General features: G+C 37.2%; 1 protein-coding gene across 1 annotated transcript in view; it reads left to right on the top strand.

The window, feature by feature from the left end:
• The window catches only part of LOC145242417 (uncharacterized), a 450,806-nt gene that overhangs the window by 328,235 nt on the left and 103,714 nt on the right, over nt 1-18,857 (top strand). The window contains exon 4 of the mRNA XM_080105454.1: nt 1,382-2,096. Coding sequence (XP_079961580.1) covers nt 1,382-2,096 — 715 coding nt within the window. The remainder of the gene's footprint in view (nt 1-1,381; nt 2,097-18,857) is intronic.

The raw sequence follows: 18,857 nt of genomic DNA on the forward strand, positions 1-18,857 counted from the left end.
CTATCGAATAGAAAGCCGTTTAAATAGTATTTGAGGTGTAGCGTTTGTTCCCATTTAAGATTATATCCCCTGATATGATGATCATAAAATCTGTTTGCAGTGCATTTTATTCCGTAATTGCTTAATGTTTCAACAATTCCAAAATTACGTAATTTTCTGCTGCTAATTTTCCGTAATATCATTTAATCATCAGTGATGTTTGAAAGTATTTTTCTTGACAAAAATGTTTTGTTTAATTTTTCAACATTTTTTGGAACATGTAAATCAACTGCTTTCTTTGAAAAGTTACCTAGAGAATTTATGCAACTTTTTTAAAAACTTTGTTTTACAAATAAAATAAATTTACATTTTGATGTTATTATCATTTTAGTTTTAGCGATAATTTAAAAACAATAAATATTTATCATTAGTATGAATAATGAAAAATTAAAAACAATCGGTTTTGGAATCGTAAATTAGGGGCACATTTTTCCGATTCTGATACCTCCAAAAGTTCCGATTTTTGGCAAGACTGGAGTTTAGGTGGAAAAATAATCTCGAACCCTTTATCACATAAAAGGAACCAATTTCCCTAATTTTAATTTTAATAAATGAATTTATTTATTAAAATTAAATTCGAATTTTTGATACATTAGAGAATCTTAAGGAAAATTCAGATAATATTTTTTCTTTTACATGCCATATTGGCAGTAATGCCTGGCATGTTAAATATTGATTAACTTACAGGAAGTGTGGAACAATAGATAACCCAACAAATCCCTCGAAACTTGAGAAGCTTAATTTCGTCAAATGTCATTCAGATGAGTTGCTTTTGCAGTGGGTAGCTTATTAATTAGGACGTTATGTGTTTGGTTAAATTATTAACATGTCTATTTGTGTACAGCCTAGCATCCACATTGCTGAACCAATCATCACCAAACTTGGTCATGATATCAGTTATGGCCTAACTTAAAACTGATTTAATTTGAGGATACCTAAGTTAAATGTCAAATCATAAAAAAGGTTAAAAAAATTCACACTTTTGATGATCGTTTTGGTTTTGTTTATTGTAGAGATTCGCTATTTGGCCCATATTTTAGTCAATGAAGTCCTACATCTTATATGACCTTAACCATGACAAGTTCGGTAAAGTTTAACTTTTTAACAGAACTTCAACCTATGTTGTCAAACTTAGATGCAGTTTTGCAGTTATTCCTAAAGAGCAATAGAAACACCTGAAACAATTGATGAAATGCATCACAAAGGACTTAATCTTCAAGATCTGTATTTCAATTTTTATATAAATTTATCATTCAATGTGGAAATGGGTTTAAAAAAATAAGAAAAATTTCTCAGAAAGGTTAATAAATTAAATAAACGGTTTCTCTTTTTCCACTTTCAGCTGTCCAACCAAGAAGGGCCAGAAACATACAATCATGTAGGTTTCCCTCATCCAAGGCCACCACCATCCCCAATTTTAAGCTCCCCTAATGGAAGTAACTCACCTGGAATCTTGCTCAATCGAAGGAACTTTCTTTCCCGAAACCAACTGAAGAGCCAACCACTACTAAAGCAACCTATGAAGTCAAGGAGTTCTGCTAAAATGTCGGTTCCAAGACTTGTCAGAAATCCTCCAAAAGCACCAGAAACGGGGAAAGTGTTGAAATCTTCAAGTTTTGGATCTGATACTTCCGAAGAACATAAGGAAAATAGTGGTGCTTTATCCTGGCAAGGATTAGCACCTGTTTTAATGAACATGTCGGCTTCCTTCATAGCACCAGTGAATCCTATCCTGCCCCAGCAGGAGGAACCGTTACCAAAATTTTTACTCAAGGAGAGTATGCCACTTTCAAGACCAAATCCTGGTTTGCCCGTTTCTGATAAACGTACACATTCAGATTTCTCTTCTGGAAATTTTAAATTGACAGAAATATCAGATTTGAGTGCTTCGGCTGCCAGCTCTAAACCAGGGATAAAGAGGATGATGGATACACAAGATGGAGCCATGATCCAACAGCATCTGTCTCGATCATCATCATCAACTTCATCATTAAGTATGGCTGGTCATAATAAATCTGGCAATTCTAACATGTTTCATTCATCATCACAGCCGTCAGGTAAGTGCATTTTTTTAGTAGAACTTTGTTTGCATGATTTGGGATCGTATCACTCTTTCAGGCAGTGTGCCATGTTTAAATTATAAGAGTAGAATAGCATTTTTATTTCTCTTAGCAATATATATATATATATATATATATATATATATATATATATATATATATATATATATATATATATATATATACTATCAGTACTGGCTAATCGGCATTGCCCGGTGGAAGAGTGCCCCTCAAAAAAAATTAAAGTATGGTTGTTGTTGTTACCAACCTCCTCATGTTACGAATGGCTTTCAGAATAGACACTACCAACTCCTCATGGTAAGAATGGCTATAAGAATGCAGTAGGCAGCCTGAGGTGAAAATAAAACAAGCAGAAAACATCCATTTAGCCCTTGAAGCTGTGGTAATGTTGACTGGTTACTTACCGACCTCCGCGATTAAAAATAGTTTGTCTCTAAGTTTTATTAAGAAGCAGAAGTTTATATAAGAATTAAAACATGGAATCCCATCCTAAGGAAATGAAACTTCTTTCGTGTATTTATCATTTATTATTTTTTTCATTAATTAATGCAAAAAAAAACCAACAAAATATGAAATAAAAATAAACCCTAAAAACAAATGAAGGTTTATCGTTTCATTTCGATACTAAAAAACAATTAAAAAGGGGGTGGAACAATAAAACTGTTTGAATTCAATAAAAATAACTGAGAAGAACATGAAATGTCATACGTATTTATCGCAAGGCATAACCCTGTTTAAATGTTAAAACTTCAAAAGAAAACAAAAAAAAAAATCTGTTACATGGGGCGAACAGTAAACCGATAGGTTGCAATGTAACCCTGTTATCCACTGCTCCACTATGCCAGCATGGAAATAACACTGTGTTTTTTCTATTTAAACCAAATAACTGGAGACGGTAATGAAATGAAGTCAATCCATTACAATGATTTTTATCTCTCTCTCTCTCTCTCTCTCTCTCTCTCTCTTTCTGTCTCTGTTTATCTCTTTATCTCTCATTGTTTCTCTCTCTCTCTCTCTCTTGTTTCAGTACAGTGTTCGAATGTAAAGAAAACAGATACAACTCACGCTCTAACTCTGTCTTTGTCTATCTCTCTCTCTCTCTCTCTCTCTCTCTCTCTCTCTCTCTCCCTCTAAACACATTTAGAGAGAGAGATAAGGAGAGAGGGATAGAGATAGAGAGAGATAGAGATAGATAGAGAGAGAGAGAGAGAGAGAGAGAGAGAGTGTGTGTGTGTGTGTGTGTGTGTGTGTGTGTGTGTGTGTGTGAGAAGCAAATACCTCTGTGCTGTTCACTAATCACTCTATTTAATGTAAAACGATAGTCTCCTATATTGTTAGACGCCATGTTGGATAATGGCTTGTGCATTCGTTTTTACTTTACAGAATTGGAATCCGAAATAAGGGATCAGTCTGATCTAAACCAATCAGAATAGCAGAAATGTTGTAAGGGATAATTTACATTTATGAATCAGTTATGAAGGGTGTAACCACAACATCCATACCATAAATATAAATGCTCACAGTGTTTATAGGGATCGGTAGGAGGACTTTACCAATAAGAGGAAAAATCATAACTACTTCCTCTGTAGGTGTAGCGATAGTGCTAGTGTAGCTCCACGGAAGAAATCTAGGATTTTATTTGAACACCTAGATGTGTCAGAAAGTTACATAAGATAGTGGCTAATAGGCTAGACATAAAAAAATTTGTATGTGGCATCTGTTGTTGCAAACCTACGGTATGTTAGTCTAGAGGGGAAAAATGCGACGTTTTTATTATATATATAGGGATATATAAATTTATATATATATGTTGTGTTGCGAGGGGGGTCATATTGCAGACACATAACAGGGGATTAGAACAGGGATGATAATGTAGAACAGGGATGATAATGACATTCATATAGATTACACACACACGACAATGACTGTGACGATTCTTGGGGACTTCATATTATTACGGAGCTGAGACATTTATGCAAGAGTTCTTGTTTACACAGAGGAGGGGAGATACATTATTGATGATGGTGGGGAGTCATTGTTTGGAAGGGGGAGTTATACAAAGTTCATTCATAGATGATGATAAAAACACATTAACCTTTCAATTGGTGGAATGACAGCACAAAGACAAACCGTTACAAAATATTAGATGATTTCTTTATTCCTCAGCTGGCCGATTGATGATGTCAGGAATTCAAACTTGGATAGCTACGTGGTCTCTCTTCCACCCTTCGCTTCTAAGGGCATCAGCTTCACTAAAGTAGCTGTCTGGCTCTCATCTCTAACTGTGATTGTGATTGTCTGATTTCTGATTATCTCCCTAACTTTGAACTTCATCTCAATATATCGAGAATCTCCTTTGTTTATGATGTCAAACTGTGGCTCTTCCACGCGAATAAATTTCACATGGATTTTACATATGTTTATCCAAACATACATTTGGCAAACAAAGAATTCCCAATTTCAATTGTTCAATATCTAACCTATTTTTAATCATTGTCTATAAACTCGCATTGTCCATTCTTTTAACTGACATATTTAATATCCAGTTATTTCTAAAAGAATGGACACTTGCTCTTTTTGTGACATAAATAATATTCAGTTATTTCTAAAAGAATTAACAATCGACTGCATTCCTAGGATTTGTGGGGGTCGTCAGGCCTTTTTAGGAACTAACTTCCTCCACAAATAAATAAAAATAAAAAGAAGACTTACATGCAAAACAAACGGAGATTTATTCACAGAAACCAACCATTAACAAATAAAATATAATTCTCTTTATAATGAGTTCAGAAGTCCTTTTTAAGTGTTCGTATAAAAAAAGGAGAATGTCTTCTTTTGTTGAACTGTTCATATGTTAAAACACGTTAAAAGAGGCAATAGGTAATGCTCGCCTGTGAAATTGTATGAAGCGCGCAGAGCGGTGAAAATGGAAGAGTGATAGTAACACGCATGGAACGTCCGAATGGAAATGTAGTTGAGAGAGTGATTTGATGTTTGTGTGTGCTTAAATACTATTTGGACCGGCTCCCAGCGAGCTTAAAAGGAAAAGTTTAGAAAAATGTCCTTGGAGAAATCCCATTGGACGGAAACATCACGTGGGGTGCTCTGTACTACGTCCGCTCGTTTTGAGTTGATTTAATATATAAGGCCACGCCGGAATTTGCGTGGGAGTTATTTTTTATTTTTCACGCGCCAACATAATCATAATCATACTGCGCGCCTAAATTGTATTTATTTTTATAACAATTTTTAATCCGAATCTTAACCGTGTCAACTGGGACAATACTCCTCCCAGATTGAAAAAAAAAAAAAAATTTTCTTTTTTCAATATGTAATGTATTCCTTAAAATGTTTCGGCCAGTGGACTTTCCTACCTGTTTTTGTCGTAGGTTTGATGTTCCCATCATTTTCTGCTGAACTCCCATGTTATAAGGGAATTTGTTCTGGTGGGGAAATTATCTGAGGGTATTCCTCAATGTATGCTGGTTTAATTCGGTCGATCGCGATGTTATCTTTCCTGTCTTTTCTTTGGACAGTAAAATATTTTTAACTTCTGTCCAAAACTTGGTATGGTCCTGTGTAATTTGGACAAAATGGCTTTTTGACTGTATCACAATAAAATGCTATTGTACTAAAAGGTACGGGCATTTCCTTCAGTTGCAAAGACGTTTTCTGTTGTACGTCAGTGAGTGTCTCGTCCGTCTTTTGTTCCTGTGCAATTAATTCCATACTCAGCGAACTGGAATTTAGTGAAGTTATTGCAGCTCGTGATAATGCGTCCGCCACGACGTTTTCTTGTCCCTTGACGTATCTAATGTCTGTGGAATATTGAGCAATATAATCAAGATGTCTGATTTCTCTTGGGCCATATTTATCTGCATGTGTATGCAGTGCATACGTTAACGGTTTATGGTCAGTGTAAATACAAAAGTTTCTTCCTTCTAACAGATGTCTAAAATGTTTAATTGACAAATAAATTGCTAATAGCTCCCTTGAAAAGGTACTGTACTTTGTCTGTGTCTTGCTCAGTTTGGCTGAGAAAAACGATATAGGGGTCATTGTATCCCCTGTCAGTTGGTGTATAACTGCTCCTACAGCTATGTCTGATGCGTCTGTTGTAAGTGTAAGTTTCGATTCTTCACTGTCCTTAATATAATTCAATTTTGTGAAATTGACTAAGGCAGTTTTAGCTTGATGGAAAGCTTTTAAAGCTGATCCTTCCAGTTTTAATTGTTGGTTTTTCATTTTGTTCTTCAATAATGACGTTAACGGTGAAAGGATTGTGGAACAGTTGGGTAAAAATCGTCTGTAATAATTAGTTACACCTATGAAGCGACGAACTTGTCTAACAGATGTAGGTTGTGGAAAATTCGTAATGGCACTTACTTTTTCGGGTAATGGTGATATACCATCCTTATCAATTGAATGTCCGAGGAAATTTACTTCTTGCTGACCGAAAATACATTTGTCCAAGTTTAATTTTAAACCGTAATGGGACAGTTTTTGGAAAGCTTGTTCCAAGTGTTGTTTATGTTCGTCGAGGTTTCTACTAGCAATTAGAACATCGTCCACGTATGCGAATACGAATGGAAGGTCCCTAAAAACCTCGTCTATTAACCTTTGGAAGGTTTGACAAGCGTTTCTAAGTCCGAATGGCATTCTGACGAATTCGTAAAGTCCAAATGGCGTGGTCAGTGCTGTTTTATGGATATCTTCTTCCGCCACCGGTATTTGGTAATATGCTTTTACTAAATCCAGTTTGGAAAATACCGTGGCATTTTGCAGTCCGATTGCGAAATCGTGAATGTGTGGGATAGGGTATCTATCCGGTACGGTTTGTGCATTTAATCTCCTGAAATCGCCGCAAGGACGCCATGTTGTCGCGTCTGATTTCTGTACCATATGTAGAGGAGATGACCACCACGCACTTTTGGAAGGTCGGATAATTCCTTGTTGTAACATGTGTTGAATTTCCCTTTGTGGGGACATTGTCTGAATATCTCATTTTTAATGTTCATACAGGCTATGGATGTGTTATTGATAGCCTGAAGAATCCTCTATTTCTCAGTGGTGCAAAGTGGGCCGGTCTTGGAGGTTGGGTCATGAAATTTTTTAGCATCAATAAGCGACCATTTTATTTTATATGGAGAGTTAGATTCTTTAAGCGACCAAGTCTTGGTGGCTAAAGATGTGTCAAATCTCTTTTCAGGGTATTTGAAGGTGGAGTTGTGTGCATACAGTCTCTGCTTGAAGATACCTCGAGTCATTCCAATGTAAATTTCTTTTTTACCTGGGTTATTTTCAGGAATTACTTTGGCCTGGTAAACGTAGGTTTTATAGTTATATTTTAAAAAAAATTAAATTCTGATACACTGAGTCTTAAACGCTCTATTAACGTTTTTTTCTTTGTTTGTTCACTTTGCATTGGTTCAGTTTTTCATTTTCGCTGACGAAATTACGCTGTGTTTTTTCCAACCTCATATGGTTGATTCAGCGTAACAAAACCAATGGTACGACTTTGAAATATGTATATATAGTGTCATAATAAATATTATATATATATATATATATATATATATATATATATATACATACACGCGTGTTTGAGTTTCATTAACTCTCCTCAGCGTAGCACAACTGTTTCTAGGTATCGAACTTCAGACTGTTTCCACAGTCCAGCGCCTTAATCGTTAGGCCACGAAACCTAGATGAATTTACTCTTTATTTTTATCGCTTATAAATTTAGATTTGTTGTTGTTTTTTTTTTTTAAACGATAGATTCGCTTAATAATGGCTTCGAAGTTAGATTTTTGAAAGTCGTCCTAATTAGTTTGGACCTATATATAATGTAGAAACTTAGTTTGGACCTATATATAATGTAGAAACTTAGTTTGGACCTATATATAATGTAGAAACTTAGTTTGGACCTATATATAATGTAGAAACTTAGTTTGGACCTATATATAATGTAGAAACTTAGTTTGGACCTATATATAATGTAGAAACTTAGTTTGGACCTATATATAATGTAGAAACTTAGTTTGGACCTATATATAATGTAGAAACTTAGTTTGGACCTATATATAATGTAGAAACTTAGTTTGGACCTATATACAATGTAGAAACTTAGTTTGGACCTATATATAATGTAGAAACTTAGTTTGGACCTATATATAATGTAGAAACTTAGTTTGGACCTATATATAATGTAGAAACTTAGTTTGGACCTATATATAATGTAGAAACTTAGTTTGGACCTATATATAATGTAGAAACTTAGTTTGGACCTATATATAATGTAGAAACTTAGTTTGGACCTATATATAATGTAGAAACTTAGTTTGGACCTATATATAATGTAGAAACTTAGTTTGGACCTATATATAATGTAGAAACTTAGTTTGGACCTATATATAATGTAGAAACTTAGTTTGGACCTATATATAATGTAGAAACTTATTTTGGACCTATATATAATGTAGAAACTTAGTTTGGACCTATATATAATGTAGAAACTTAGTTTGGACCCATATATAATGTAGAAACTTATTCACGTTGGACTTGAAGACAACCATATTATAGACAGCTGGAAAGCAGGAAAACGGAAGACAATTCCACAGGCGTGCAGTTCTAAGAAAAAAGTTTTGATCATGGAATCTATGTGTAGGTTTAGGTACAGATAAAGAGTGGGGAAAATTATTGATAATGTTTTCAGCTAGTCTAGTGTTTCTTGTGAAAGTTTCGCGAGGGGTGACCATAGATTGAAGCTCAGTTGAACACTTTCCATAAAAATAACGATAAAGCAGAGACAAACTCGCAACATCTCTTCTGTGAGATAGAGGTTGCAGCGAAGAGAAAAGGACATCACCCACCAGGCCACGTAGTCTATTTTAAACCCTATCAAGGCAGAACAAGTCTTTTCTAGCAGCTCCTGCCCATATGTGGCAACAGTATTCCATCCTTGGACGTATCTGGCTCTTATATAGATAGAGAATAGCATCAGCAGTGAGATATCTACTGGATCGATAGAAGGATCCGACCATTTTTCCAGCGGCCTTGGCAACAGATTTGATGTACGTATTCCATTTCAGATCAGGAGTAAAGGTCAAGCCCAGAAGCCTGTCAAAACTTGAGGCCTCCCCAAGACGAGAGCCATTCATTTTAATTGATGCCAGATGGGGATCAGAACGTTGATGATGTAAAGATAGAACCTTGGTTTTAGATGCATTAAAAGTAACCAGCCACTCCTTTCCCCATTGTACAACGTGCTCCAAGATCAGAGGAGAGAGAATCGGAGAGAACTTGGTCGTTTACTGTATTAGATGTGCTACCATAGATGGTAGTGTCATCAGCAAAAATGTCTACGAATGATGTAAGGATGTGATTTGGAAGATCATTAATGTAGATCAGGAAAAGAGTTGGGCCCAGGATGGACCCCTGAGGGACTCCAGCATTTATACTGTGAGCTTCTGATTTTTGCCCCTCAACTACTACTCTTATGAACCTATCAGAGAGAAATGATTTAACAATTGAGAAGACATTTCACGCTATACCATAGCTGGAGATCTTGTGAAATAACCCGTTATGCCATATCCTATCAAAGGCCTTTGATATGTCAAGAGCAATTGCCCTAGAAAGGTTGCCTCTGTCGAGAGATTCGCTAATCCTATGAGATATAACTGTAAGCACATCTGCTGTAGATCTAGCAGAACGGAAACCATATTGAGTGTCACTAAGAAGGTTATTTTTGCTGAGATGGTTGATTACTTCTCTATTTAACACAGATTCCAGCAACTTACTCATGACGCACAGGAGACTTATTATACACTGACAAACATTTAAACAGCAATAAAACACAATACAATAGCGACAGTTCGATAAGACTCACCGACTGGTGGAAAAAGTTCTCAGAGCTCACCTCGTGGTGGAACGAAGGTTCTCCTCTTCTTGAGAGGGAAAAGGCAACACGTCTGCCCGTAACCAAAGGGAAAAACCAACCAGCGTTAGAGCAGAGGCAGATTACTCCTCCCCGGTGTCCTCTAATTTTTAGTCCCCCAACAGCACTCCCCCCCCAAAATACAGAGTACTTTTAATTGAATGTTGTGAGAGGATTGTTTTTTATTTTATGTAGAGACACAGTCTCTTAAATGGGCAGGCCATTTTACCTGTCTGCCCGAATGTGTTTTTTTATAAGGGTGTTTTTCCAATGTTACTTCGACTGGCATCCTTTGTGAGGGATCTACTTCTAAATATGCATCCTCCAGTGTTGCGGGTTTCAACCTGTCAATTGAGATATTTTGTTCTTCGTCCTTAATGAGGATGCTGAAATACTTCTTGTTTTTCTTGTTGACTTTAAAAGGTCCACGGTACGGTGGTTGCAGGGTATGCGACTTAGCTGTATCGCGAACAAACACATGTGTGCATGTCTCTAGTGCCTTTGGCACATATGTGTTAGCGCACTTGTTTGTTCCTGATGGAGAATATGCCATTTTGGCTATGGTTCTTGTCAGTCTATCAACAAATGATGCAGGGTCCCAAACTTTATTTGGTGTATCACAAAAGTATTGTGCTGGCAGACGTAGTGTGGTACCATACACCGCTTCTGCTGCTGAGCAATTCATATCCTTCTTCACTGCTGTGCGCAAACCCAGCAAAATTAGAGGAAGGTGTTCTAACCACTTTGTATTGCTGGTAAGCACTGCGCGTAAAGAGGCCTAAAGGCTGTGATGTAGACGTTCGACTGCTCCATTTGCTTGTGGATGGTATGCTGTCGTGTGTATACTTCTGGTGCTCAAACGTCCTGAGAGTTTATGAAACAGTTCGGACTCAAACTGTCTACCTCTGTCAGTTGTCACATTTTATGGGACACCGAATCTTGCTACCCATCCAGCAAGGAAAGTTCTGGCTGTTGTGTATGCTGTCATATCCGGCATTGGTAAGGCTTCAAACCACCTTGAAAATCTGTCGACACATGTCAAAAGATAGCATTGGCCTTCACATGTCGGAAATGGGCCGGTGATGTCAAGGTGTATGTGCTTGAACCTCTCATCAGGTACTGGAAATGTGCCTAGTGGCGCACGTGTATGTCTACTGACCTTGGCCTTTTGACACTGCACGCACTTCTTTGTCCATTCTCGCACATCTGCTTTCATCCTCGGCCAGACATACCTGTCTGTCATCAAACGTATCGATGCATTGGCCCCTGGATGTGATAACCCGTGTACCGCGTTGAATATGTCTTTCCTTAAGGATGCTGGAACATATGGGCGCAGTTTGTTAGTGCTGATATCACACACTATTTTTCTAGGGCTGTTGGGGTGTGCCATTTTCACCAGCTGCAGTGATGTTCCATTATTCTGCAGAAGCTTCTGCAGGTGCTCGTCTTTTTCTTGCTCCATAGCTAAGGTGTTGCCTTCGACGGAAGGTCCCAATGTGAAGGAGTTTATTCCTCGTGACAGTGTATCTGCTGGTATATTGTTAGCTCCCTTCACCTGTCTGACATCCGACGTAAACTGTAGGATATAGTCCAACTGACGAACCTCTCGGGGAGAGTATTTGTCTGAGGAGGACTGCAGAGCGCCTAATAGAGGCTTGTGGTCAGTCACCAAGTAGAATGGTTGTCCCTCTAGGAGCTGTCAATAATGTCTTATTGCGGAAAACGAGGCCAACAACTCTCTGGAAAATGTGCTATAGCATGTTTCTGCGTCAGTCAATTTCTTGGAGAAGAAAGAAATAGGTCGCCAGTTCCCATCACATTTTTGCTGCAGGATCGCTCCAATTCCAGTTGCAGATGCATCTACTGCCAGGCAAAGTTCACTATCGGGTTGAATGTGGCACAGCTTTGTGGTGTCTTCTAACATGGCCTTTACTTTGTTGAATGCTGCTATTGCTTCCTCCGATAGTGTAATGTTGCAGTTCTTCACATTTGTCAGCATACCTGTCAATGGCAAAAGTACTTGGGCAACATGAGGGAGAAACCTACGATAGAAGTTAACTAATTCTAAAAATTGCCGCAACTGTTTCATTGTAGCAGGGATAGGGAAATCTCGGATGGACTTGACTGTCTCTCGGGATGGGAAAATTCCCTTCTCTGAAATATGATGCCCCAAAAATATAACCTCGGATTGACCAAAAGTACATTTCGATGGATTTAAAACAACACCATATTGGTTCAGGCGATCGAATACTTGGTGCACATGATCTATGTGTTCCTGCCTATTCCTGCTAGCAATGAGGACGTCATCTATGTATGCACACACAAATGGCAAGTCTTGCAGAACCTGGTCTATAAAACGTTGGAACGTTTGAGCTGCGTGCGTAAATCAAATGGAACATGCAAAAATTCAAACATTCCAAACGGTGTGGTAATTGCCATTTTGGGAATATGTTCGGCCTCCACAGGGATCTGGTGGTATGCCCGAATAAGGTCTAATTTAGTAAAGACCCTATTATTCTGGTCCACTGCTGTTATGTCTTGGATATGTGGTACTGGGTACCTATCCGGTTTTGTAGCGGCATTTAAAGCTCGGTAGTCCCCACATGCCCGCCATGCATTTGGACCCTTACTAACAAGATGAAGAGGCGAGGCCCATTCGCTATTTGGAGGACGAACTATGCCAAGCTGCATCATCTGCTGAAATTCTGCTTTCGCAGCCTTTATTTTTTCAGGTGTTAAACGTCTGGCTTTACAATGGACGGGTGGGCCTTTTGTCTCAATGTAATGAGTTACAGTGTGTGATAACACTTCCTTGTGAAAGGAGGGGACCGATATTGAAGGATATTCCTTCAACAGACTCAGGAAGGCTTCGTCCTGGTCTGCATGTGCTACATGTAGACCTAATGGTGTGCCAGTCCCCACCACCCCACATGCTGCAAGTTGTGTGCTTGGATCTCGGAGACACTGGCCTGACATATCTACTACCAGGCCAAATGCTTGCAGAAAGTCAGTACCCAGTATAGCACTGCTTACGTCAGCCACTATGAAAACGTGGATAAACGATCTGTGTAAACCCAAGTTAAGCTCCATGCACCTCTCCCCATAAGTCCGTATTATCGAACCGTTTACAGCTCGCAGTGTAAATTTACAGGGAGGAGACCTTTTGTCCACTGATGTTGCCGGGATAAGGGAAACTTGTGCCCCACTGTCCATCAAAAACTAGATGCCTGTATTTTTATCTACAACATAAAGTAGGCGGCCAAAGCAGGATGCACCGACAGTTGATGCCGCTCTCGTTTGTCGGTTTAGGCTTTTCCCTGCCCCTTATAGTTGCAAGGTTGGCATTTTTGCCAAATCTCTTGTGCTTCCAACAAATAGCTCCTTGCTTGCGTTCCCGGGACTGGCTGCGACCTCCTCTGCTGCTATGTCCCTGCTTCTGTTTTAATGATAGTCTGGCGATGTCTTCTGCCATTCTGTCCATACGGGCTTCCAACCGTTTTTGGCCCTCCATTAATTTTTCCAGAAGCTCGTCTCTTCCAGAGGTCTTCACGCTGGATACTGCAAACGATTTTGTGGATAATATGTCTGCAATGTGATCTGCTATGACGGCATGGACTCGTCCTGAGCAGCGATAGCCACCTTATACTCCGTCGGGATCCGTTGGAGGAAAATACGCTTATCGATGCTTTTATCCATCGCACCTTCAGTTAATTTTTGTAACCGTTTTAGAAATTGGGACGGCTTGCTATTTCCCAGGGTCTCTTGTTCCAACAACTGCGAAATACGCTTATGTGTGGAAACTGTCACAGCAGTCGTGACTCTCTCCTTAAGTACATCGTACGGCTTTTCTGTAGGTGGAGAGATTATTACCTCTCTTACCTCAGTAATTGTATCCTGAGGTAAAATGGATGCGACGTAACAGAATTTCTCTGCCTGGTTGTCAATCGATTTTTGTTTGAAAAATAAATCGAGTTGAGCAAAAAACAAAGCAGGATCGTCGCGAACTAACGAGGCATTAATGTTACAAGTTGTCGCCATTTAAAAATATATATATATTTATTTATTTATTTATTTATTTTACCGCACTGGAAACTACAACAGTCAAGCAGCAGGGCATGGAAAGAAAGGAATAGTAATAATACAACACGGGGGGTAAGGGGGCACAGAGACAGAACGCAACGTACTCGCCCATATCAGCCAATCCTGTATCAGGCGCCGAATTTTACAGGAATACCGACAGCCGTTTCAGGAACGAAATTTTCCTATAAGGGATAATTTAGTTTCGAAAAAAAACTCGTTGTATTTGTTGTGCACGATTAAAACAAAACCCTAGTTCTATCCTTATTCTATCGACAAAAATATGTAAAGAATAGAAGAAAAATCGTGTTGCTATCTTAATTACGCTACCCTACGAATTTTTATTTAGGGAATAATAATTAGAATTCTAGAAATAAAATTTACATCCTAACTTTTTCTTATTGTTCATAAAAATATTATTTTACTTTTTTTTTAACAGAACTTATTATTATGTATGTGCGTGTACATATATATTTTCTCGGAGTCACCAATTTGTTAGTTTTAACTAAACAAAAAATATATGAATAAACACAATTGCCCAATTACGTTTACACATTTATTATACACTGACAAACATTTAAACAACAATAAAACACAATGCAATAGCGACAGTTCGATAAGACTCACCGACTGGTGGAAAAAGTTCGCAGAGCTCACCTCGTGGTGGAACGAAGGTTCTCCTCTTCTTGAGAGGGAAAAGGCAACACGTCTGCCCGTGACCAAAGGGAAAAAACCAACCAGCGTTAGAGCAGGGGCAGATTACTCCTCCCCGGTGTCCTCTAATTTTTAGTCCCCCTACAACATAATGAATTTTTTACGGTGAGACCTTTTCAAGGCAAATCTTTTAAAATGGCTAGAACTTTTGATCCTTACCCCAGTTCCCTCCTTCTGCTCCGGCACCAAACTTGAGAAATGCTAACGATTACATGTCCCGTTTACCGCTATGTGGCCAAGAAGTGGGTGCTCATTTTACGTTTATATAGGAAAGTTATCCCTCAGTCTAAAATGTAAAATTTTTATTATTTTTTTTTAAATTCTTTCTTTCATATTATCTTTAAATGACATTGAAACGTATTTGCCTAATAAAAAGTAGATTTTGATTTCTTTTTTGGAGGTAAACTACGCTGTGTTATGTCATAAAAAATACAGAAACAATACATGGTTATATGAACAATACATGGTTATATGGACAATACATGGTTATATGGACAATACATGGTTATATGGACAATACATGGTTATATGGAAGTGGGGGCAAGAGATTCACAACTTTCTCATTTTCCAGGAACTTGTTTCGGATGGAGGGGGTAAACATCTTTACGGTTTATGGATGCCCAGCATCAACACTGATCCTTACGATGTCATCATGAAAAGCCCTAAAACAAAATTGATACCATCATAATTGAATTTCTCATGAAATGTCACTCAAGAAAAGTATTTGATCTTGCTATTTTGTTTTCAATTGTGACAGATGGATCACATTTATAGAGTTTCGATTTCTAATGCTGAATTAATAAATGAACAAATCTTATTAAAAGATAAATGCTTTTATTATCTGCCCGAAAGTCGTTTTACTTTCATTTTTATTTCATTATTTTCACCCTCCTTTTTGCTCTTTAATTACTGTCTTCTAATAAAATATTTATATTTATTTTTTATTCAAAAAAGGAATGACATAAAAAAAATCTGTTTTCCAAATAATCGATAGGATGTCTTTAAAAGCAGTTGACATTTTCATCCCATAAATACTTTCGAGTTTATTTTTTCTTTAAGGACGAAATGAACATTGGATGATGGTTTTTTAGACATTTTGTAAAATCGTATTTTTGTGAAGTTTACTTGTGTTACAATATAGGTTAATCACTATTAATTGAACTGTTAAAATTATAACATATTGAAAAAAAAAAATGAATTTCAGAATTTACATTTGAAAATGTCTGACAGTAAGTAAATACTATACTATATTATACTATACTAGACCACCTGTGACCCGTTGAGTCAGTAATTATTATAGGTCTGTTTTAACCCTCTTCTCTCTTTCATGTTTCCCACTCTCTCTCTCGAATCATTATCAAAAAACCTCTCTTTTTATATATATATATATATATATATATATATATATATATATATGATTGTTGAGCTGGATTAAATCCGACGATATGAAATAAAATGGAGGTGTTGAGTATCCAGGTCCTTCCACCTCCATTTTATTTCATATATATATATATATATATATATATATATATATATATATATTAGCATTTCAGCCCGGCGTTGCCCGGGTGTTTGGATGTGTCTGCTGAGCAAAAAAATAAAAGTGGTAGCAGAAAGGAAGGCTCGAACCCGTACCACGAAGGAGGAAAAGAACGGGGAAAAACCTGACGTCTATGCTGTTACGACCACCGCCAAACCGGAAGTGACATTTTTTTAAAATTAAGGCTAGACAATCAAAAAGAGAGGATGACTTTCAAAAATATCGGCGAAAAAAGCGACCCCCGCCCCTGTGGAAAAATGCCCAGTTTAAGGTGAAGATATTGTTTTAAGCCAATTTTTCGATATTTGTCGTCTGAAAGGTCGGACTTTAAAACGATACTGATCTTGGTAAATTCAAAAGTTTTAGGCAGACATGCAAACATACATACATACATACATACATACATACATTTATATATTGGGAACTAAAAGTTTTCGACCCAAACCGATTAAAAAGCTTGCCCTATACTGAATACTCTTTATGTCAAATTTCAAATGTTTAGGCCAGAAAATGTCTGAGTAATTTGGTAGAGACCGCAGAGGTCAATTGTTTTTTTTTAACTTTGATCCCTATTATGACCCTTAACATTTATTGTTTTGGGCTCAAATCAAGTTATAAAGTTAGATCCATGTTCAAGGAATCTATATCTAAAATTTCAAGTGTTTATATCCAAAATTGTCGGATTACAAAGATTTTCCCAAATCTCAGTACCCTGTATATCAAATTTCGAGTCTGTAGGCTTAAAACTGAGAGAGCTATTGCGTAGGGAAATGTACACACACACACACACACAGATACACAGACACGTTCACTTTTATAGATATATAGATATATATAAAATGTTTTTATGAGACAGACAATAAGTCTTGGACAAGAATTTTATCATTTGATTTTATAAAACAAAGTTTCCTCGTCAGCAAAAATAGTACTACCTCCGGTCGGAAATATTTGTTGCACAAAAGTTTTCAGTTTGGTCGGAAATACTTGGTGCATACAAGTTTCAAGTTTAATAAGGCAGTATTTTTGAAAGGAAATACAGGTTAACGAAATAATTATACTTAATTAAAATGACAATTGATTGTACGTCTATTCTTACAATGTATGATTAAATAAATATACAAAAAAATAATGCAAAAAGCTAAATCTAACTATTTATTCAGTTGTGTTAATTTACTGTTCAATTCTTCTGATATCAAAATTGAAGTGGGAAGTTTTCCTTTTCTTTCTAGCTGTGTTTTTGACATATGCTGAAGCCTGTAATTGTTGCCACCATCAGCCAAAATTATTTGTTCCATTGTCTCCTGCAATGTCAGGAAAATGTTGTTCAACTTTGATTTTTCTAATTCTTGAAAGCTGGTTTCAACTGCTTCAATTAATCCATCAATATTCTTTGGAACCTTTTGGTGTTGAATGGATTGGATTATATTGAAGTAATTAGGTCAAGCACATTCAGATCCGGACTGTTTTCAGGCTGGTTAACCAGTTCAATGGTCAGCCCTAATCTCTCCAATTCTTGTTTGAACACCGGGTCTGTTGGATGTACGTGTGGCTTAGTATTGTCTTGTTGAATTATGATTCGTTGTGCAATGGATCCATTTGGCCATTTGTTCCGTGTGGAAACAAGGACCTTTTCAACAAGGAATTCACGAATCTGAATTTTCGTGATTGTATCCATGACTTTAGTTACCATTGTTCCAGCAGGCCTGTTTCTGCTGTTACGTTTAGCCGCCTCTTGTTTGACAAATGGCCAAATTCCAATCTTCCCGTCAAAGTAACATTTGCGATGTAGATCCCAACGGGGTCGAGCCACGGCAGCAAGAAACATTACCTTTGTAATGAAACGCTTGCTTTAATGGTTCTTAAAGGGTCATGTTCGTCTTTGCTTAAATAAAATTTACTTGCATTTTGCGTCATGTAAAACCATTTCCCATTAATATGTATGACATCAAACATTTCTCTAAAAGTTCATTGATTTAAATCCAATTGCGAACGGCAAAAATCAACGCGACATTTCATGTTTTCTATCGTGAGAATTTTTACAGCATTTGAATGTACCCGAATTTCGCCATCTTTCATCCTTGCAATCAACGTTGTCTTAGGCAATCAACGTTGTCTTAGATATTCCACATGTTTGAGCAGTAGATCTCAAAGTGGTTCTTTTTCTCAAGGGAATGGTCTTTATTTTTGCCAATTTTTTCGGCCACAGAAAAACTTACGGCTCAAAGAATCCATTGGCACCGATATATCGGACGAACTGTCTAGTGCTCGTGACCAAATTCTGCCTACAGTATTTCTTCCTATACCGAATTTTGTGGCAACATCTTTGATTGCACCTCGTTTTAGGATGCGCCCTTTAGACCTTTGTAGCAACGCTTGCAGAACTGCTGTTCGTCTTGAATTTATCAATTCTCTAAGTAAGTAAGGTTAAGGGGGGATATCTTTAATATTTCTAATAAAAATATATATACCT

The sequence above is a fragment of the Euprymna scolopes genome, chromosome 21 (assembly GCF_053919585.1).
Source record: "Euprymna scolopes isolate OS-2025 chromosome 21, ASM5391958v1, whole genome shotgun sequence".
NCBI classification, from domain to species: Eukaryota; Metazoa; Mollusca; class Cephalopoda; order Sepiida; family Sepiolidae; genus Euprymna; species Euprymna scolopes.